We start from the raw sequence: 23,050 nt of genomic DNA, 5'->3' as shown, positions 1-23,050 counted from the left end.
TATTTGACCCAAATTCTTGTATTATTCCATAGAGTGATCAAATATATACTGTCCAAAAATGTACTAAAATGTATTCTCTTCATAGAAAAATCACCTGGAGGCATCACTTGAATCAAAGATTACATTTATTATTAATCAAACTAAGCTATAGTTACTGGTATTTACTGATAACAAACAGAAGCAAAATCCTAGATTAATTCAAACAAAAAGCTAAACAAAGAACAAACATTAGTCTAATCCCACTGGTAAGAATAAAAAGGGGTTTGACTAGAATAATCAATGACCATTATGTAGTTTATCATTTAACTGATTTAGACTAGGATCTGTTTCCCAATTTTTGACCATGTGTTGAAAATGTTTTGACCTTTCTGATATGAAGTGACCTTCCAGAGGAATGGGAACCAAAAGACAGAAAAAATGGCAGACAATTTCATCCCAGTGGACTTCTTGTGTTCTAGACTTTCACTTTGCAAATCAATAACCAAATCCCTCCCGTCAGTCTCTTCTTCATCCTTCAGTCACACAAGCAGCAAGCTCCTGTACGTCACCTATTTCTCTCGATGTGGGGAATATACAAGTATTGGCACAAAGTCAGTTGAGTTGGCCTTGGGGAATAGCTTTGCAGAGAGCCAGCCTCAGTCTGTCTCATTCAGCACAGGTGTTCAAATCTTTTGGCTGCACTTGGTCTGTGTTGCCCATCAACAAAAAGAGAAATTGTTTTGGTGAAATCTCCCAGCATCAGAATGCAAAATCCAGAATTTCTCTGTTTTTGAGACGGCAGGAATGGTAAGCAGACAGGACTTGAACAAGCAAACAAAATTTTCTAAACAATGCGGGGCTATTATGAATATCTACTGCTTGGCAGTTACAAAAGTTTCTCTCTTCTTCAGTAGTCTGTTCCACAGCAGGAGGGCCAAATCAGTGAATGAAACATGTGTTAGAGAAGCGTGAGAATTTTAATTGCACTCATTAAATAGTAGATCTGTTGTTCCATCAAAGACCAGGAAAGGGTATTTGACAATCAAAACAACATACAGTATTTAAACTTGTCATAGCTATATTGTAAGAAAAATATTTGAAAATAAATCAAGTCAGATTCAAATCATCAGATAGGGCATCACATTAACGTACATGTTATCCCTAATAACTTTGTTTGGACTTGTGAATAGGAGTTATTAATTAAGTTATTTTATTCTTTTTAATTTCACTAATTTAATTTGTTTCTTCAAGATCGTTGCACAGTAAAGAAGCAAGTTTAATGCCCATAATTTTTCTCACAGCTTTAAGAGAACTTCACTTTAATGTCCTTTTTGAGTTTCATATCTCTGTAAACTCACAGTGAAACACAAGGACTTGTCTACAGTTTGATTAATGCACTTCATGGTGAGGAAGTCTGAAATGTTGGAAGTTACATAAACAAATTCAACACATTAAGGAACATACAGTACATAACTGTTTTTTAAATGATCGTTACTGTCATTTAATAGATTACAAATTTGGATCAAAATAATGCTGGGTCTAGTTGAATTTGTTCTACTAACAAATTAATTTTTTAAAACTATAAGTGGAAAGCAAAAAGTTAACTAGCCTGAAAGCAGAAACATTGATTCAGGATAGATACGAGTTCATCTGTAGTTCTTATAAATGGATGCTTTTAACTCTGTGTCTATTTTTATCCTCTAGGCTGGGTGTAAGTCAGCTGTGGCTTTTTTCCAGTTCAGCATCCTAGCCAATTACTTTTGGTTGCTGGTGGAGGGCATGTATCTGCAGACCCTGCTGGCCCTCACTTTCGTCTCTCAGAGGAAATACTTCTGGTGGTACATTCTCATTGGATGGGGTGAGTAAGAAAGGCAGCAGTCATCTGTACATGTCAAACTCATCACAGACTCATAGTTGAATGCATTGCAGGGCACTGCTGTGTGAAACCTAATATCATCCGCCCATAAATTTCATAACACAGGGTTACACTGCACATTTCATGCTGCCTTTAGCTTACTATAGAAGCCAAAGGTCCTATTTTTTCTGACTGAAAATAATAATTTGGGGCTGTAAACTTGCTTTTACATCATGGAGCTGTAAAATGTTAAAGCAACAGATAAAAAATATATTTGTTTACAACATTATGGTAATTTTGCTGGGAGAATTCACAGGCTATCCAATGAGCTTCCAACGATTGCTTCTTGGAGGTGTGGACTCTGGTGAAGCTTTAAACTTTTCCGAGTCGTTAAGTAGTAACGTCTGCAATGTGCCCGTTTGATGAAGCTTACTGGAAATTGCCTGCTCTGTAAACAACTGTCCTCCACTTTAAAAAGAGAAGTGCTGAGCTGAACAAGATGGCTGTTAACGTTAATTCAATATTCAGAAGTGTGGCTAACATAGACTGACTCGTATTCACATATTGCAAAAACTACAGGCAGATTATGATTCTAAAACAACACAGATCATCAATATCATTTCACAACTTTCCCTAATGTTTGCTGATTGGTTCAGTAGAAATGCTACTGAAAGAATCCACCTCAAAGGAAGAAAGCTCAGACTGAGCTGTGAAGCAAGATTAGAATTAAGCAGAATGGTGCAGGAACGCAATGGCCAGGTGATTATTAGCCAATCCAAATTCTTTTCCTTGTTTTCAAAAAAACTGTTTCTGTGCCACATTTAAATAAAAACAGATTTTTTCATCTCATAAAACTCTAATAAGAAGTTTAAGAAAATGTAAAGGTTTTATTTATTTGACTTGGGTTGGCACACAGTTCTGTCTCATTCAGACTGATAATCTATTTTCAGATAATAATCAGCTTCCTCAAAGCCTGCTGACAGGATGTTCTCACAGCGGCTGATTGCAGATACGATTGCACTTCATGTAAAAGTTATTTCTTCCGTTTCTCTGAGCTTTTTAAGCAGACTTAATGAGATTTTTTATTGTAGCATGTTATCCCAAACAAAACTACATCCTGTTTTTGAATTTATTCTTGCAGTCTTATGTTACGTCATCCTATATTTACCTATTCTCAAACTTTCCAAGCCCCATTTGTTTTGCCACCAATATGCTACAGTATTATTCAGTCACAATAAGAGGGCAGATACTGACTGGTTACTGTAGGGTTAACAGTAACAAATCGTTATTTTTTTCCCTTTTACTGAGAAACTCTTAAAAGTGGGATTCAACAGAAATGACAGCAGGTAAAAAAAGTTTACAGGTCACACTGGGCTTGTTGTTCTTGTAATGTCAGTAATGAGTTAAGGCTATGTTCAGCTAGTGCTGCATACAAACACTGCTTATGGGGTCTTCGTGTCAGGGATTCAACTGGAATCTGTGGTTAGATGGGATGAAGTACAGCAGCAGGATGGATCAGACCCTTGGGGATGAACGTGCAGACCCTGTGTCAGTATAATTAAAGAATAGTTGGGTTGCCTGCATTCAGGGTGACACAATGCCTCTAACTCGGGAGGTTTTATAAGCAGCTTTAGTGCAATTGTTTGAAAAGCTTCACCGTGCCATGGCATTTCACAAACAAGCCGGTGTCTGCAAGACGCGAAGATTTGAGTTCAGGAGAGCGTCACCTGCTGCGACGGGAGATAAAGAAGGAACGCATTGTGCCTCTGTCCATCAAACCTTGCTGAGGATTAAACGAATTTCCTTCAACCTTGTCGGTGAAGGCTTAAGGAAACAATGAAAAATCATTCTGCATTCTCTCTCCTATTAATTTTAGTGACCCCTTAGAGGAGTCTCCTGAACTATGATCAGATCAAACGTTTCAAACATACACCAGTTTTGAAAATACCTCCTAAGGTGATGTAAGATGTACAAGTGTACTTTATATTCAGGGATAACAGTGAATAAAAATGGAAAAAGTCTAACCGTGATGGGTTTCATAGTTGCATGGAAATGAATGTTAATCAAAATGAAAGATATTGCAAAAGTATTTTTATATCTTTTTTGCAATTTGTCATATTACAACCATAAACCCATTTGCTTTATTTGAATTTGATGTAATTGATAAGTGCAATAAAAGTACATGGTATTTTGCAGCCTCCTACAGAAGTTTTGCCCTGTAACATCACAATGTTTCCCTGTCCCTTAAAAAATAAAAATAAAAATAATAAAGACAATCACCTCAACAGCACCTTAAAACACCTAGTTTTATGGTAGGAATGGGGTATTCATGGTAATTTACAATGCTCATATCCTCCAAAAATTGTGCTTTGCATAAAAGGCAACAAGCTACATATTTGTGTCAATTGAACAGTCCACATTATTCCACATGCTTCCTGCGTCTCCTGTAGTGTAGCATGTTTTACACAGAACTTCTTATGACCAATACCTGAGCTGTGAACCTCTGCTTCCCCAGTAGCTTTTCCAGAGTTACTTTGCTGCTCTTTAACTCAGTACTCTCTTTACTGTGCTAGTGTGTTTAGAGCCTCCAACGAGTTTTTAGCTGTGCCAGACCTAGTTCAATCTTTAGATGGCAGATTAAGTGAGAAAGTTTAGAATATTGTTTCAAAACCTGATTGTATTTAAACAACAGTAGCACTTCATCTCTCGCCTGTCTGCTGTGCACCTTTGTCCTCATGATGCTGTTTGGTCACTAATGTTGCCTAACAAACCTCTGAAGCCATCACAAAACAGCTAGATTTACACTAATATTAAGTCACAGGCTGGTTAATTAGTAAATGGGCCAGATTACAAATGCATGCCACACTTTTCTGATTTTTATTTGCAAAATAGATTGAAAATTATGATTGATTTACCTTCCACTTCATTATGAGATACTACAGAAGCTACAGAAGTGTATTGCTGACAAGGAGAAAAATACATTTTCAAGCACCATCAACTTATAATGTTTTTCTACTCTATTTCTATCGCTTCACCTGATTTTATGACTGCACCAGATACCTACTTAGGCAATGTGATGCAAGTAGGACAAAGATAAATTTGATATGCAGAGTAAACATAATGTCATGTCCTCCTGTGAAGATTTATTTAGATCTAACAGCATGTCAATATTTTATCCAACATGCATAATTTATTTGCTTTTGTATTTATAGGATTGCCATCAACGGTTCTCATACTTTGGGTTCTGACCAGATTTCTCTATGATGACAGAGGGTGTCGTAAACTTCATTCTATTTCTTGATATTAGTTACATTCAAGCTGCTCATTTCATGCTCAGCTGAATGCAGTTTGTCTTTCTTTGCAGCTGTTGGGATGACAATGACAGCGTTGGCATTTGGTGGATCATTAAAGGACCAATAACAGGCTCGCTGCTGGTGAGTGACGAGCTGTGAAGCTGTTGCAACGTGACAAACGTTTTTTTGTTTAGTTACATTTGCTTAATTCACACATACTTCCGTTTGTACTTGTATGGAGGAATTTTTCTGCCATAATCCCAGAGCACACATTTTCAGTCTGAAAACAGGATTTAATGTCTTTCTTCTCAAAACTTGTAACTCTTGTACTCAAAACTTCTCATTGTGGATTTGCAGTTTACACAGAACCCAAGGCAGAAACTTCTTATAAACTTCTTATAAGTTAATAAGAACTTATTAACTTGGACAGAATTACACTTTTGTCGCTTAAAATCAGGGCTGATTATTTATGAGACTGGAGCTCCTTTTTGTTGCAACTCAAACAGAAAGGGAATACCAAGTTGCACATTTTCCCAATTTTTGGAGTGACTAATTTCCTTTTAACCACTAGTGTAATTAAACAATTTGAAATTATTGTTGTGTTGGTCTGATTTCTCTTTTAATCACATTGTGGTTTTTTTCTCTAGCTGTGGGCAGAGACCTGCTTCCCAGATTACTAACAATGAAGCTGCAACATTCTGGCAGGAGAAGAATTTCAGTTTTAAGTGACATAATTTACATAAACAGCCCCACTCACACAATCAGAATAACATAGAAGCTTTAATTTGTATATAAATTTTACATAAGTGACTTGGTTGTAAAAAATAAATAAAGAAAGGCTTTGGATTTTATTTTAACTACTATTGATGTTGATGGTTTGTGCATATATTTCTGACAGGTCAACATAGTCATCTTCATAAACGTTATCCGGATTCTGGTCCAAAAGCTTAAATCTTCAGCCATGGCTGGAAACAGCGACACTGGTCACTTCATGTAAGTCTCAACAAAGAAGCACAGCATATTAAGCTTGAACACAGACTCTAAAACCACAACATGAAATAATTTCCTCAGGAACAGGATTATCAAGGTTAGGGAGATTAGTTAAGCTCTGCCCTTCAGAGAAGCTATTAAAATCAACAAATACAATTAAAATAAATATACACACAGGATACATTATTAAAATAACAGAAAGTATGCATTTATAAGATCTGTTTTTTTTATTTTATAGGATATAAAGATACATTTTACTCTTGATTAAAAACTGTTATGCAAGCAATGCAACAAGGGAACAATATAAAAATCCTTTCACAAAATGAATGGCCTCTTTCCTGCTGGTTAATCTGCAAAATGCTTCATTCAGTCTAACACAGAACCCAGAAATACTGCTTCACCTGAATCACTGTATTTTCTGTATTAGCAGTTTGACTAGGGCAGAGTTTTGCTGAGCTGAATTCATCTCAAAAGAGAGCAAATAAAAATAGAATCTAGATACTAGAAATAGACGTCTCTTTCATCGCGGTGCGACAGAATTGTTCCACCCATTCAATGAATGTTTTACATGCTGAAAAGCTTCTGCCTTGCAAATTTCAGCCTTATTCAGGTGGATCAGAGACATGAGCACAAAAAGATGGAAAGCACAGGTGTGACTAAAGAAAAACACAATCCTATTGTAAGCATGAAACATCCAGGTGGATTTTTCATTTCAAATCCTGAAACAGTCACGTTAAAACCCTGATTTTTATTGTTTTGTGTGACTGGTGAGATGGTCAACATGAAAGTGGATTCATGCTGTAGTAAAAGAAATTCTTTAATCTCATCTATCAGTTTCAGACCAACAAACATAAACACAAACATCTGTTAGAGAATAGGTTAGCTGTTTGATTCTTAATAAATGGATCTTTTTTCTCACTATTTTTACTATTTATTTCTTTATCTTTGTATATTATGTATATACACATAACCTGCATCTTAACTCGAGTTGAGCAAATCTCAATCTCGTTGTAATCTGTTGATGACAATGACAAATAAATCTTATCTTATCTTTTTTCTCACTGTTCTGTCTCACTGAAATAAAAAGTTTATCTTGTCTTTGTAAAATAAGCAGATTAAGACAACATGATTTACAAGTTGATGTTTTTAAATAAGTTACGCTATTTATATTTATTACATTAGTTATTCAATCTAAACTTGTCTTACATGTAAATAAATCCTATTTGGGATTTTAATCACCACCATTAGGAATGCACCAATATGAAAATTTTGACCGATATCGATATACGATATTAATACTGAAGTTATGGCCTTTAACCAATATTTACAGATATATTTTATATATTTCTACACTTTCAACATCAAAAAAGCTAGAACACCGCCTATATCACTTGTCTGCCTCAGTTAAACACCTAATCATGTACTGCATCATCATCAGTGTCTCATGACCACATGGCCGACTCCCTTCCTTTCTGGAAACACAAATAGTAATAAGATGGAAATAAAAATTTGTTGTCATTATTAGCCTGGTTTTATTTACATTCTGACAGGTCAACATAGTGATAAAGATATCTTTAAAATATGACTAACATTGGCCGATAGCCCGTTGTTGATGCCTATATATTGTACATCTCTAACCCCCATTTATTGTCGTAAAAATTGGCTGAATACTTAATTTTGTTTTACTTTGCTTTTCACTGTCAAAGCCTCATAACAGAATTCTATACTATGCTAAAGGTTAAACAGATGGCAACTGTGGCTCAGTGAGAGCTCAAAGTATTGGGTTTTGATTCCAGCTTTATTCTGAAATATATGTCGATGTGCCCCTGGGCAAGGCAATTAACCCCAAGTTACTCATTGATCTGTGTAAATGGATGTGTGCAGTGCAATTGGGTGACTGTGGCTAAAGGTGGAAAGCAGTTTGAGTGGTTGTTACAACTAGCAAATCACTATGTAAATCCAGTCTATTTACTATGACCTAAGTTTTGTCAAATCTGTAATATTATTTTGATCGCTTTGTTTTTGCATCAGGCGGCTGGCTAAATCAACCCTGTTCCTCATTCCTCTGTTTGGGATGCACTACACTGTGTTTGCCTTCCTGCCTGAGAACACTGGAGTGGCTGCCAGACTGTACATCGAGCTGGGCCTGGGATCCTTTCAGGTATACAACATTTTTGAAGGGAGGTGGAGTATTACGTATTTTCTAGGCACATTGTATCTATAAAATGGCATATATTGATGTCTAATCTTTATTTAATATTAGAAAACTTTAAAAAAATTTTCTTACAGAAAAAAGGTTTCCTCTTTGCATATCTGTCATGAAGGGGTTTTTATAGACTTCGTTTAGCATCTCGCAACCTGCTAGGATTGGACTATCCTCCACCTGTAGACATATTTTTATAGAAAAAAAAACTGGCTTTAGCTTAATTTGAGACTTCTCTTTGAATTACTTTTCAGACTCATAAGCGATACTTATGCTACAATCATTTCTCTGAAGGTCTCAGTTGACTCAACTGTGGTGATCCCTATTACTTCAACAGTCAGATAAAAATCAGTGTAAATGTTTGTGGCTTGAACACAGCCAATCTCCTTTAAAAGGCTGTTCTAATCATGTATGTGATTAGAACAATGTTCTAATCACATACATGATTGTGTGTATGTATGTACACACAATCTATGTTCTAATGTGTGTATGCATGTTGCATGTACTGTATGTTCTAATCACATACATGCAACATCACAACCCGAGATGTGATTCTGTCCCTCTTAAGTGAGAAAAACTTAAGTTCAAAACTAAAAGAGACATTCACAGTGTGTCCAAAATCTAGTCTAGTACCTTCAAATCCTAACGCATTTTTTCTGACAGGTTTTGGGAGATGAATGTGTCCTATGTAAGAAAATGTTTCTGCTTCACAAATCTGTCATACACAATATTTTTGTCAAATGTAAAACAAAACTAATACTCACCAAAATCCAAGCAGCATATTTTGTATTTGTTTTGGACTCTTGGTAGCTCCTCATGACCAAAAACAATTTTCTTACCATTAAGGTTGGTGAAATGTCCATTTTAATGTCACTCAGTCATCTTCTGTTATAGATCACTGTCTTCACTGTGGAATTGTATAAATGTAACACTCTCTATGGTTTGATACTTTTGTATTATTAATGCTTTGCAAAAGGTTACCAATGAGTAAATGCCAGTGAAATCCTGCTTGCACTGCAGTACTACATTTCAGGTCAATCAAAATCACTGTAATTGATAGCAGGTGTGAGGAGCAGCTGAAATTAGGCCAAAAGGTGCTTCAACAAAAAATGGTTTAAGAGCATTGTTTAACAGCAACTGCTGTTCCCCTCAGAGATATTTTTTTCTGTCAAATAAAATTAATATAAAAAACTGACATTTTAATTTGTAATTAAATTTTTCAGATGTAGTGTATTAAACAAAAATATAACTAAAATATTCTGTGAAAAAATAAGAAAATTAACCAAAATATCTTCTACCTAATAAAATTAAATCTTCGAATACATAAATGGGGTTTACCTTCACTTTTACCTTAAATATATAAACAATTTGAGAAATATTCCAATTTGACCACTTTGTTTCATAAATATATAAATGTGAATTTAACAAAGTGGATCAGATGAGAAACTAATTTGTATTTGTAAAAGCAATTTAGAGTATATTTGTTCATAAATAAAGCTGGAAAGAGACATCCTGTCTGATGGATTCTGTAGCCACTCTGAATTATGAGTGGAGCATGTTAATGCAACATTTAAACAAAGCATAGGAAAAGTTGATAACCACTTAGCATTTTGGTTCAAAAACCTTAGCACACTTCAACTCTACTGAAAATATTATATGGAGAAAAGAGTTGCAATACAAAAAAGAGAAATATTACTTGAAATATTACAAACGGTGTGGAACAAATACTCAATTTTACAAAACTCATTTCCACAAGCTTTATGTTGTGATTTATCTTGTTTAAATGTTAAAAGCATTGCAGTTAAATTCCCAGGCATACAGTTTTGTTGATATGGAAAATGTGGTTAGCACAAACATTTTCAAATATGAAAATGTAGAGATTGTGTTAACAGCATATTGCTCTGAAACAAACTAAGTTAATTATTCTGTTTATTTCTTTTTGTGTGTTATTTACACAATAGCAGATTGACATCCATCTTATAATTGAGTGTATTCACAATCAGCATTTACTTATGTTGACTAATTTTAAAGTGACTTCTGTTGTGTTGCAGGGATTTGTTGTGGCACTTCTTTACTGCTTCATGAATGGAGAGGTGGGAAATTTGTGGTTTTGTGACAAAAATGTTTCAAGATGAACAAACAGATGCTTTATACTCCACCTTATCTGCTTGGCTGCAGGTCCAGGCAGAGCTCCGGAAATGGCTTTGGAGGTGCCACAATCCAAATCTCACTCCTGCTAAGAGAAGCATCACTCAGGTCACAATTCGAACCCAGGGGGGCATGGGGCCTTCGTCTAGTGCCAACATTTCTGCTGTATAGTTCTTGTTTGTAAAAGGAGAAAAAGAAAATTCTGAATGTGAAGAAACAATAAAAGCGTGGCATTCCTCTGCTGAAAATAACGACGGCACAACTTCAACTATTGTTTTATAAGACATGAAAGCACAAGAAAAACAGAGTCAAACCTGTGGAGGCATTATGATGCCATGGTAAAACAGGAAGCAACAACCGAGACAGAGCTGGCCCTGGACTGAAGAGGATTTCAGATGCTTGAGTTTACAGGTTGCAAATAAATGAATGAGCTGATTTGTCTACACAGCTTTAATTTTACTCTAATTGTTATTTTAATGCTAACTGTAGCAACAGGACCATCTTCAGTGGTGTGAAACTCATTTTCATTTGGGGCCACATCAAGATAATCTTAAAATCATATACTGTGGCAGAATGTATAGTATTATAGTGTTTTCTGTATTCAATGAGTAGTTCTAAATATTTGATCATACTTAATATTCTTTATCATTGAAGTAATTTGGCACTTTACAAATAAAGCAGATTTGATTTGAATGATAAAATAGTATTTAAGTACAAAACTAGTATCTTGAATTTCTTGAAATAGTTATGGTTGGCCAGATCTGGCCTGTGGGCCTTGATTTTGACACATGTGCCTTAAATGGTGTCTTGAAAACCATAGCACTTGTACTGAATTGTCTCAAACACTACTTAGATTTTTGAAAGAAAGCATTAGATTATGTATTAAATGAATCCACTGTACATGTTGACATATTAAATGTGCATGGAGGTAGAAATAAAATTTGTATTAGTTTACAGAGTCTGAAAAATGTCAGTCTTTGAAAAGTACAACAACATACCACAGATTTATTTTGCAGTTAGTTCACACAAGTAGACGTGGATGTTGGACATCAGAACACTTATACGTGACTCAGTATACAGGTTGAACACAAGATGAAAGTTTCTACATTGTTTTTCAACATCTAAGTTTAAATTCTTTTGAATGCTTGTCATTACGTATACATGCATACAGAATACATTCTCTCAAGTTTCCAGTCATCCACATACGCTCTTAAAACTGGACCATAAACAGCTTTACAAAAACACTGTCACAAACATTGTAGATTTTAGTCAAGAAGTCCACCTGAATGGCAAAAATATACACTATTCATGATAGAGAAAAGACATCATTTGTACACCAGAGCAAATTGATAGCAGGGAACATCTAAGAGCAGCTGAGAAGCAATAACTCTACATTCAAAAATTCATTGACAATCAGTAAAACTCACACACACTTGACCAAACTGGCTCAGCAAGCCATAACAGTTAAAACTGCATGTTAACACAGATATGCATCACAAAACACAGTTCAAACAAGAGATTTGACATTTTTGCAATTAGTCATATTTTAGTGAGATTCAGATGGTGGTCTATTACTTAAACTGCAAATGACAGAAAAGTGAAGTTAGCATTCATAAGCTACCAGCTACTTGAAAATTGCCTACATATGACTAGCTAGCTAGAAACTAGCTTTTTAAAGGAGAAAATGTGCTGATATATTGATTTCAGCTTTAAATCTCAGGCCTCTGAACAACACTAGACTTGATGTTTATGATGTGCAAAAGTTCTTTGAGTAAGGATGGGTAGCATTTATGGTAAGTATGATCCACTCTGAAAGATTGACATAAATCATGACATTCTTAGTGTACATTTTTAAAGCTGTGAAGTGTACACCAATTGCTTCAAATGTAGTCACTTATTTACAGTCTAATGACTAGTAATGCTGTGCTATCAATATGCTTGGAAACTAGGCTAGAATAGCTGAAAGCTGAACTGATCAAGTATGGCTATTAACCCTTTGCATGTGATGTCATGCTCTCCAGAAAGCAACTCACTTGGTTGGTAGTCTAATATCACTTTTATTCAGTTGATTCGGGGTGCTATGTGGTCAGTTGCACAAAGACAAGGATGGAAACCAAACTTGTCATTTTATTGTAAACCTTTCGATGGGGAAAAATGATGGAGATGGATAGCAGCCCTCGGTGTATTAGTGGTTTTGCAGATACACTTTTTACAAGGTAAAATGATTAATGTTCAAGTACTTCATAAGTAGGTTCAGTAAGATGCAGTAAAATATTGCATTATGGAGAAGGTATGCACCTAATCATTAGCAACCATAGAGCAAACGCCCCACCATCATGGAACCTATCATGTATGACAAAACTAATAAGTATCTAGACTTTACTACGCTTTTAAGTCTGCTCTGGTGTAAGAGAAAACACAATTTATGACATAGTGGTATAAATCATGTGGCACAAATTCAGGCAAAGTTGGCAATTTGGTCAAATCAACACAGAAGTCAGAAGGGAAAAGGTTTGGGTCGGTTTCTGAGCTAGCTTCTCCCAATTTTGTAAATACTGCTGCCTACGAGCCACAACCAACTATGTGATTAAGTGACGAAGCTGTAAGGGGTCAATACTATCCATACTAGAATTGTGTTCACAGATTAATTAGCTCAACTTGAACAAGTACAAGTCATGGCCTTACTGGCAAAAACAACTTGGGAAAACAATCGTCGTGACTTTGATACTCCAGTCTTTCACTTCCAGTTTTTGTCATGGCACCTTTTGACTAAGTGATTAAGTGACATAGCTGCAAAAGGTCAATACTATCCAGACTACAGTAGAGTTAGCTACTACCTTTAGATATACTAACATATCTCATGTAACTTAGTATAGCAATTGATTTTCTAGTTAGACTACAATTTTTTTTTTTTTTTAGAGATTTTTAGAGTCTAATATTTTTTTAGAAATATAAAAATTTTTTTATTAGAAATAGAAGCTCGACTAGAGATTTCCGGGCCTTGATTACACATTTAAATCTCATATCTGACTAGGCACACAGAGCATTAATCACAACTTTGACCCCCTGTATAGGTCAGCTGATTTGGGGCTGTAACTACCTCACCTTGGAAGCAGAGTTACAACATAGTCGGGCTGATCCACCTCAGCTCCTCTCTCCATATTAGTTCTTTCACAAAACACATGATGGAGAAGCCGTTTTATAGGGGCTTTTGAGTTTAATGGAAAAATAAATGTTCAATGTGTTTTATTTTGGAGAAAAATGCTGAGTTTACCAACTATTATCTATCATACTATAGCCTACCTATTCAACATCACAATCTAAAAGGAGTTAGCAAGCTCATTTATCTCAGAGCAAAAGGTTAATTCAGTCGTAAACATATTTGAAGTGGTTGCTAAAAATTTCTAATGGAATGTTATATTAAGGTAAAAACAAAATGTTCTGTAAGTGTTATGTTGTTAGATAATGTACACAGTTCTGCTTAATTATCATATAAACTTGTCATAAAGAACAAAGTATAACTCTTCAAATGCATCTGTAAATATTTTGCTTTAGAGACTGAGATTTCCTTTACCTTGCTTTGAAGCAATAGAAATGAATATGGATGATTTTAGCTGAAGTTTGGATTAGCCTTTACAGTGCTCTTTTTTATGTACTGCTAAAAATTACATCATCAGCATTAATTAGGCTCACATGGCTTGTCTGACAATTCATGTAAAATAGGAAATAAGGAATTTTGTTAATAATGATACAAATATAGTCATTGTCTCTCTTTTTAAACATTTGTCCTGCAAATTCATAATACAAAGCCTATGAAATCAATAAATAAAAAGCTTTCCTTCTGCGCTCTCTCGTATATTACAAAGTTTTGCTTCCATCTAGTGGTGGACAAATACACAGCACATATGTGGTCATGTGAGGAGTTTTCAACTCTTCTTTTTTTCTCTCAAACAGTAACAGCATTAAAACATGGTCGTTTCTTTCTGAGGTTCAGACTCAGAATGCTGGTGACAGAAACACATAAGCAGCAGAGTGGTTTTTAATCACACGCTCAAACACAACTGTTGCAGTGGTCAAATTTTTCCTCTATGTACATACTTCGGCTTCCACACAAAAAAGAAAATTCTAGCTTCATGTTTTTTTATAAAGCCATTTTAGACCCTATTTCTCTGCACAATAAGTTGTGGTTTTTCTCCATGTAGTCAGAAGAAACGAAATCTTTCGCCACAAATCTCATCTTATAATCTTATATAGGGAGGCAATCTTTATGGCACTTTGACCAAGTCTGCATCAGGTAGTGTAATAAAATCAGACATTTATGTTACAGACAAAACTATTTGTAAGCTGTACAAGTCGATATGTTACATAGCACATAATCATTGGAAAATAAATATACATCCATAGCTGTTCCACGTATCATAAATCATCATTTAAAGATACAACAATCTTATAATCTACTTGTATGACAAGAAATGAACATCCAAATTAAAAATATGGTGGAAAACTCCTATGTACACCCTTTCACATTTTAATTTAACATGGTTTCCATGTATACAGTAAGGACTTTTTAGCTAGTTTGAGCACAAAAAAAGGACATACAGCAACACGTAAATGCGATTGTCAGAAGCGAGTAAATTAAAGCCTTTGTTGATCACTGACAATATTAATGTTTATACTTTGAAGTCATACATGTGGTGGTAATGGCATAGAAATTCAAAATATATGGTGGATGCAATAAAAACACCTCACTTAATCTCGTTGAAGATTTTCAACTGTATCCTCATTTTATTTTGCATTTCATAAGAAAAAAGGCTAAACTCTTACAATAAATGGCAAATTATTCAACTACCAGAGACACATTGTTGAAAAGCATGCTACCCACAATAAAGCCACCACCACCTCTTGATTTAATCTTTGCAGAAAATAACTCCGTTAAAATCATGTATTCACTGATAATTAAAGTGATAGCTATTTGTATGAGTAGGCACTTTGGAAAACGAGGTGTCTAATCAAATTGCAAAAGGAGCTGCTTAAAGGTGGCACAATGGGCTTAAGCTCAATCGATGAGCACAGAGTGAGGATGACCACCCATCATGAAATACAGCACTTATGGAATCATGGCATGGTGAATTTACGTTTGGAGACAAACGGTGGCACAGACTGCTCATGTTCACAAACAACACATCTTGGGTTTGTAGAAATTTGTGGTGATAAAAACTAGCTGGATAGCCCACTTTTCCTTCTTTGCCCATTTGTACATATGCAGTACCATTTCTTCCCTTCCATTTTATACCATAAGACAACATTTCATACCCATGCACTTTGACAATCCTGCAGCAGATAACTTTTTTGTTACAACTACGTGTTTTCATTAAGTATTGCGATAAGTGATTATAAATGCTCAAATCTCATAATTGAACTCTCTGTTCCCATTTATGTTGGTTCTAATCCCTAACAATGAAATTTGAAAAATTGTAAGCACTGTTAAAACCAAAATAACTGAGTAACATCCTGTTGGCAGATAATCACATTTCCTTAGAGTTGATGATAAGCAGATTATAGAAAGTCCGTTTAAATAATCAGCTCTCAAAGCGTGATTATTTATTATCACGCTGATTATTATTATCAAGCTTGGCCAGTGCACCATGTCCTCTGGCAGATAACAAAATGTTCTACTTATAAAGGTTGGGTAAGAAATGACCAAAACTGCAAATGTACAAAATTCAGAATGACATGGATTGACCAGAACACCTCTGTCTAAATTATCCACTTTGAAGGGTAAAACAAAACCGGTTTTATTTTTAAAAAGTTGGCAATTGCTGCTCTCCCGTTATTCACTAAGTTTATAGATTACACGTTTCCCTTCTTTATTTTATATAAAGGAAAACCAGACTAGAGAGAGCACGAACCACTGGGTCCCCTGCATACATGACGGTGTCTACAGATTTGGGCTCCAGTTCCTTTTGTTTGAAAAGGTCTTTACAATACACTGTTGCTAAAGAGATAGATCTAATCTAGACACTAAAAGTAACTATTTACACATGAGTGTTTTTGACATACTCTGTACTTACGGCTGATTGTAGGAACATGTTTAAATTCAAGATGAAACATTTACATATAAACGTTGAGCGTTTTGTACAAGCAAGGCGAGCTTTTGGTTATGTTTTTTTTTTTTTTAAACCTTTGGACTATAGTGATATCCAGTGAGGCGAACTGTATGGCACTTTGAAACACAGTTAGTGTACACAAACAGATCAAATGTGACCCCCAAATATTTAATATTAAAGAATCACTTTTCTAAAATGTTTCAGAAAATTCATGTCTTTCTTATGGCACAATCTTTATTTGCTTACATTTCTGAGAATGGTTTGCTTATAGGGAATTTAAATCTAACTTTATTTATCTAAAATGATAATGTGCTGTGATAATTCTAAAAAAATTACCATCGCCATGTTTTTTTTTATAAATAAATATTTCTATTTCATTGTATACCCAAATAAAACTGATCATCTCTAGCAAAATGCTTTCCCTTTTTATAAAGTAGAAAATATAAGAATTACAAGGGGCCACTTTGGTCTGCTCTGGTTGGTCTAACGTAAGTGGAACGGCACCTTGAAGTCGGCTCTGGACTATCAGACGCTCAGGTCGGCAGGCTGATGTTGGCGTTCTCCGCCAGCGGGCTGGACATGCGTATCTGCGAGCTGCTCTTGCTGAGGATCGACAGCTGAGTCCCGCCGTTCACCCCACTGCTGGCCAACGAAGGGTGCCTCTGCTGCTTCAGGTCCACAGCAAAGTACCGGTTCACCGTCCAGCTGCGCCATTTCCTCTTGATCTCCGACTGCACCTTCAGGGAGAAACTTCACAAGGTCATTTTTAATGTACTTTAAGCTGTACCAGCTCCACCAAAGGTTCACTTACTGTTTGTGGGAAAGTGGTCATGGTAAAACAAGACCTCAAAATCCATATTGAAGGTCAGAATTTATTTTTTAAGCAAGGGCAGCATTTTTATGGTACTATATACCACATACAAAATGGTTTAGATTATTTAATTTAGTCTATTTAATTTGCAGGTAACTGCCACCTGTACAACACAAACTTTATAGGACATGTAGTTAATAACTGTAGTATATAACCAGTTTTAAAATGAATAGATTTTGCCATTTAATAAAATAGACCTTAGAGAGTAATACTTTCTGAATAAACTTATTTCTCTTTAGAATTTGTCTGTTTATCACCTCATTAAAGTCCAGTATCAGTAAGTTTTGACATTGTTGCTAATATCTCCTAGAATGTCAAAGTGTTCCTTGATCAGAAAATGTAACCTCAATACACGCTTACACTACATTAGTACATTGGTCACTCCTCCATCCAAACAGTTTAAAATATTGTTTTAGTTAAAATATTTATGAACACTTTGAAATCATTGTGAATTAATTTTTAAGTCAAGTAGTGTAATGTATTTGATTGTAGGTGAGCAGGCATTCATGGTGAAAGGTGTTAACATATCAAAAATAAAGAAAAAGTAATAAAAAAAACTGTATAAAAGTGATAATATCTTACCTCTCCATTGAGGAAACAGTAGAGAACAGCAACCACAAATCCCTGAGAAGAAACATAAATAAGTCACAATCCTCCTTGCATTTTGTCAATTTAGGGTCTGTCTTAAAGTCTATGGTGCTTTATGCATAACTTATCTTACTGAGGCAAAATTGAAAGAACATTTCTACTTTCTACTACTTCGACTACTTCTAGTCTTAGGATTCTTTGTAAATATGGACTGTGATGTTTTCCGGAGGAGTAAGAACAAACCTGAAAGGATCCAAGGCCCAGCTCAAAGACAAGCCTCTCCCTCTTGCTGACGTCCTCAGGCGAGAAGGCGAACACAGTGTAGTGAATACCAAACAGGGGTATGAGGAGGAGAGTGGAGCGTGCCAGACGCCTGAACATGCACACACACACACACACACACACACACACGCACACACACACACATAAAGTAAATATTTTTATTTGATCTTATTGACATGTACACAACAACAGGTGCTTCTATGTAAGTTAATTCATTTTGCTTAGACTCAAGTGAGACGCAGAAGTTGTACTACTGATGCAATATGATGTACTACTGATGTGACATGCCACAAATTAAAGCCAGGAATTCCAATTGAAGATGAAATCTTACTATTAAAATTACTTTCAGAATTATAGCTCTGAATTACTGTTGTAAATAAGGTTGGTTAAATAAATTATTTGGTCTTTATCTCTGTGGTATGCATCAGAAACCCAGCAACACACACACTGATGGCTGATGGAAATACAAAAAGACCAAAAAAATAAATGAATAAATAAACACCACACACACAACTAAAAGAAAAAATTATAACACAGACAACACACAAAATGAATGAAGGTGCAGCTGTGCAAATGTAATTTCAGTATGTCTTATGATCCCCTCAAAAAATAAATAAATAAACTATTAGTCGGATTCATTTTCTTGCTGAGATTTAGAAGAGACAAGAAAAGCTAAATTGGTACGTTGGTAATTATTCACTCCAATTTTGGAGCAAACAAGGAGTGTAAAACCAACACCATACTAGGAATTTGTTCAAACTGTTAGTTTCAGTGTTGCTAGATAGTTTTTTATAAACCAAAGCTCTTCAGAATCAACAAATTACATTTCACATAAAATGCCATTTCTGGCCTTTTGCACCTTTTGCTACAGCATTTTGCTACAGCATTTTGCTACAGCATTTTGCTACAGCATTTTGCTACAGCATTTTGCTACGGCGTGGTCCACCTGAAATGACGGAAAACCAAACTTGCTGATCAACATGGAAAGTTTTTTTTGCAATTTACAATGCCAGAATGATGAGAATCAGAAATACAGTTTCTTCTTTTGGCTCACAAGAAAAAAAAAGTTACAGACACACCTTCTCATTGAATTCAATGAGAAGGTGTGACTAGACCAAAAGTTTGGACACACAGTTGTGTCCAAACTTTTGGTCTGTACTGTATATCACAGAAAATCCCTCCCCATTCGATTTTTAACAAGCAAAAAATTGTTTTTCCTCTGCTGTTTTTTCTTTCTATAAAGAAGCTAAAATATCTTTAAAACATAAACAATTATTTTGCTTTTGTAAGGAGGAGCTCCTTCAAAAATTTGCTATTAGTGACCTGTAATGGCAAAAATGATAAATTATTGTAAATTGTTAAATTGAGCCTTTGGCTTTGTGCATATGTAGCATAGATTTGATGGTATAATGAATATACTTTCTTAATCTCAGAGGGAAATTCATATATTTCACAGCTTCAATGAAAAGCAGTAAAAATTTTATATGTTTTTTTTTAATTCTGAGGGTTGATTCTCTTCAATCTTGGGGACTTGAATTTGAAGCATGATAATACCATAACCTTACTCTGAAAAATAATCTGATATCTTTCCCAATACTATCTACAGTAGTTTTACTTACTTTAGCTCCCACTGACTACTGTGTTAAGGTTTGCTGCTCAGCCTAAAATTAAGCAGATTTATTCAGTTCCAATATTTTTTATTAAAACTGCAAACCCTACGTTGCAACCTACTTATCTAAATCTGAGCAAGAAAGCAAAGGTATTTTCCTTTTGCAATCAAAATGTACCAGGAACTCTTGAGATACAACAGAAAATGAAATCCAAACACAAATTTAAAGAAAACAAAAATATGTTTATTTACGCTTTGCATTCTCAATAAGTTAACTCAGTTTTTTTCCTATTTCTGTGTTTGTTATTCAAGTTTTTCAAATTAAAATATTTGGAACCCCTGGGGTAAAACACAAATACGCACACGCCTACACACGCATACATACATGCAATCCACAAAAAGCAGTCACACACATACACATACACACTTACAGTGTGATGGTGGATAACTCTGACATCCTGCACGAATGCTGAACAGCCTGTGTGGGCTCACTGAAGCATTTCTGAGCACAGCTGCTATACAGCACAAAGACAACACACAATACAACAAAGACAATGTCTTTAGGGACGCAGTCTCGCACACGCTCACACATCTTCAGTTTGTCACGCACGCCTGGACCCATGCAGCAGATGAAAATGGCATTATCTGCAGGGCTTTAAAAGACAGTCCTGTGGGACCTGGCCAGGAGTGATGTCTGACTAAACTACAACTCCACAAAGATGCTCAGGCTTCCTGGCAACAGGTAGTACATGTGAGTATAAAAGAAAGGTGGACACAACAGGTTATAAGATACCTTTAATACTTAACTTATGTAAAACTGCTTATCATTTATTCTTTTTAGCACTGATTGTGGTTTTGCTTTTCCAGTAAGATTATCCCCAACCATATGACCACAATTCGAAAACATTATCCAGTTTGTGCTTCTCAGAGACTCGCTGTTATTACAAGAAGGCATAAAACATTATAAACCACCAATTTATACTTGTTTGCCAGAACTAAGAGTGCTAATGTATGTAATATTTCATTACCCTACATGGGAGTAAGGTATAAAAAAACCCATCATAGTCGAATTTTAACCTAAAATAACTTCTCGTAGATGTGACTACTCTAAGCACATATTTCAATCTGTGACTAAAATTTGTGTTGCAACTTACAGATAAATGCTGGACTCATTTCCTCCGATATCAGGGGACTGGAGTTTTTGCACCAAGATGATGATGATCCCAATGAAGAGAACAAAATTTATCTGCCAAAACAAACAAACAAAAAAAAAAAACAACAACTTTGCAGGCAGCACAATTTTCCACAAAAAGGCTTTTTTTTTTAAATAGTTGCCCATTTATGGCTATTTTCAACCACCCTTTACTAAGACAAGCATCAAACTGCTGGTAAAAGACTATTTGTTTTATTTATTAATGGACATTTTTGCAAAATGGAGTAAATATATATATTTTTTACTTATCAGAGTTAAGTAGGAAAATACTATGAACTTACCATTATTGAAGCCACAACTGGTCCTTTAATCACCCACCAGAGGGCAGTGTGCTCATTCGTTTCCCAGCATCTGTCGGTGATGACCAACACATTTTTAGAAAATTTTCCATGATGGTAAATTAAACTTCCTAGCACCATTCAAAGATTTCAGATTATATTTCTACCTCTGAATAGAGCTGTGCCTATAATTACCAGTGTATATTTACCCTGAATAGATACAATCCCTGTTGACCTATTACATGTGCACCTTCATGGAAGCCACGGTTTTGTGAATATTACAATAAACTATGTTTTAAAGAATCTACAGAGTATTTCAGTTCTTTTATAATTATTGTTTTTGCTCTTCTAATGCTTCTCTCATTCTATTTGTTTCTGGTGTCAAATAAAGCACTGAAAACTTAATACACCAAGTTAACAATAACAACAAACATCCTAGATTTTCTAAGGAAGAAAAAGTTATCCCTTTAATTTAGTACTGTATCTGAAGCTAAAAATCAGTTATCAACCTTTGCATATTCAGCCTCCAATTTTGGATGATCATATTTTCCTATATTGCCTACATTGAGCATTACACAGGGGGTGCCAATGCCTCATTGACTGGGCATGAAAATAAGCAATAGTAAACTTATTCTGGGCACATCTGATACTATCTTTTTTCTTTGTGTTTGTGCTATACTCTGAAAGAATGGCACCCCAGGAGGCGATAGCACTCGAAATAAGAGTATCCAACTCTAAAATAAAACAAAGCCAGTAAATTACATGTTCTTATATACAAACATATGACACTGGTTGGAATAAAAAGTTGCTACATACCCTGTGTCATGGAAATGAAGCCTCAGAACAGCCCAGACAGTCACACATATAGTTGGAGTTCCTATTATCCATAAACATATGTAGATAAAGCACAGAGAGCACAAATTATACCACTGTAAAAAAAAAAAATAGCTGCAGATATGTTTGGCAGTTAAAACAATAAAACAATTAAATAATTAATCCATTCAGAAATTGTTACATACCCCACCCGACAATGGTGTACCAGTAGAAATAGCGTCTCTCAGGGAAGAATGTCTCAACCAGCAGAGTAAAGAGATACAGACCCTCGATGAAAAGCCAGAAATAGTTGGACATGACGCAGTAATGGAAAAATATCATCACTGCTTTACACGCCACCTGCATGAGTAAACACAGCGGCAGGATGTTAGAGCAACAGGAAGCTGAGATTTTGATCTCCAGAGAAATGTCATCTTTAGCTGGACTTGCTGCATAAACCCTTTGAATTGCCTAGATATACTCTGCAACAACATGTGACAAAAATGTCAGATATTTAAAAGAAAAAGTGCTCAACAGGTGACTGCTCATATCCTTACATTTACCCTCCACCACAGAACATGATAACCGAGTACAACAATGTACTGTTTCAGACCAGTGCTCCATCACAACAGAGGGAAAGGTTATGTGTCTCACAGATGTCTCTATAGTGACTCCCCGTAGCCTCGAAAATTGACTTTAAAATGCTTTTGTTATTCTATAAATGACTAAATGACTTAGGCCCGAATTAACGCTCCTGTTATGTTCGTTTCTGGGGGACAGCAAAAATGTTCCTGGGCCAATTTGACCCAGGGAGTGTTTAA

General features: G+C 35.4%; 2 protein-coding genes across 6 annotated transcripts in view; one reads left to right on the top strand and one right to left on the bottom strand.

The window, feature by feature from the left end:
* Positions 1-15,733, top strand: part of LOC102230898 (pituitary adenylate cyclase-activating polypeptide type I receptor-like) — a 30,617-nt gene extending 14,884 nt beyond the window's left edge. Inside the window, exons 8-14 of the mRNA XM_005799991.2 lie at positions 1,684-1,837; positions 5,047-5,107; positions 5,199-5,268; positions 6,026-6,120; positions 8,149-8,278; positions 10,372-10,413; positions 10,499-15,733. Coding sequence (XP_005800048.1) covers positions 1,684-1,837; positions 5,047-5,107; positions 5,199-5,268; positions 6,026-6,120; positions 8,149-8,278; positions 10,372-10,413; positions 10,499-10,639 — 693 coding nt within the window. The 3' untranslated portion in view covers positions 10,640-15,733. The remainder of the gene's footprint in view (positions 1-1,683; positions 1,838-5,046; positions 5,108-5,198; positions 5,269-6,025; positions 6,121-8,148; positions 8,279-10,371; positions 10,414-10,498) is intronic.
* The window catches only part of LOC102217007 (pituitary adenylate cyclase-activating polypeptide type I receptor-like), a 28,903-nt gene continuing 17,306 nt past the window's right edge, over positions 11,454-23,050 (bottom strand). For 2 of the 5 annotated variants that reach the window (XM_005799936.2, XM_005799937.2), the window contains 8 exons: positions 22,436-22,589; positions 22,233-22,293; positions 21,420-21,489; positions 21,080-21,171; positions 20,357-20,440; positions 18,278-18,407; positions 18,029-18,070; positions 11,454-17,325 (listed from right to left, as the gene is read on the bottom strand). In XM_005799936.2, the coding sequence (XP_005799993.1) occupies positions 17,101-17,325; positions 18,029-18,070; positions 18,278-18,407; positions 20,357-20,440; positions 21,080-21,171; positions 21,420-21,489; positions 22,233-22,293; positions 22,436-22,589 (858 nt within the window). In that variant the 3' untranslated portion in view covers positions 11,454-17,100. The remainder of the gene's footprint in view (positions 17,326-18,028; positions 18,071-18,277; positions 18,408-20,356; positions 20,441-21,079; positions 21,172-21,419; positions 21,490-22,232; positions 22,294-22,435; positions 22,590-23,050) is intronic. The other 3 variants (XM_005799938.2, XM_005799939.2, XM_005799940.2) reach the window with 3 other exon arrangements.

This window comes from Xiphophorus maculatus, chromosome 6 (assembly GCF_002775205.1).
Source record: "Xiphophorus maculatus strain JP 163 A chromosome 6, X_maculatus-5.0-male, whole genome shotgun sequence".
In the NCBI taxonomy this organism is placed as follows: domain Eukaryota; kingdom Metazoa; phylum Chordata; class Actinopteri; order Cyprinodontiformes; family Poeciliidae; genus Xiphophorus; species Xiphophorus maculatus.
This window is presented reverse-complemented; position numbering and strand designations above follow the sequence as displayed.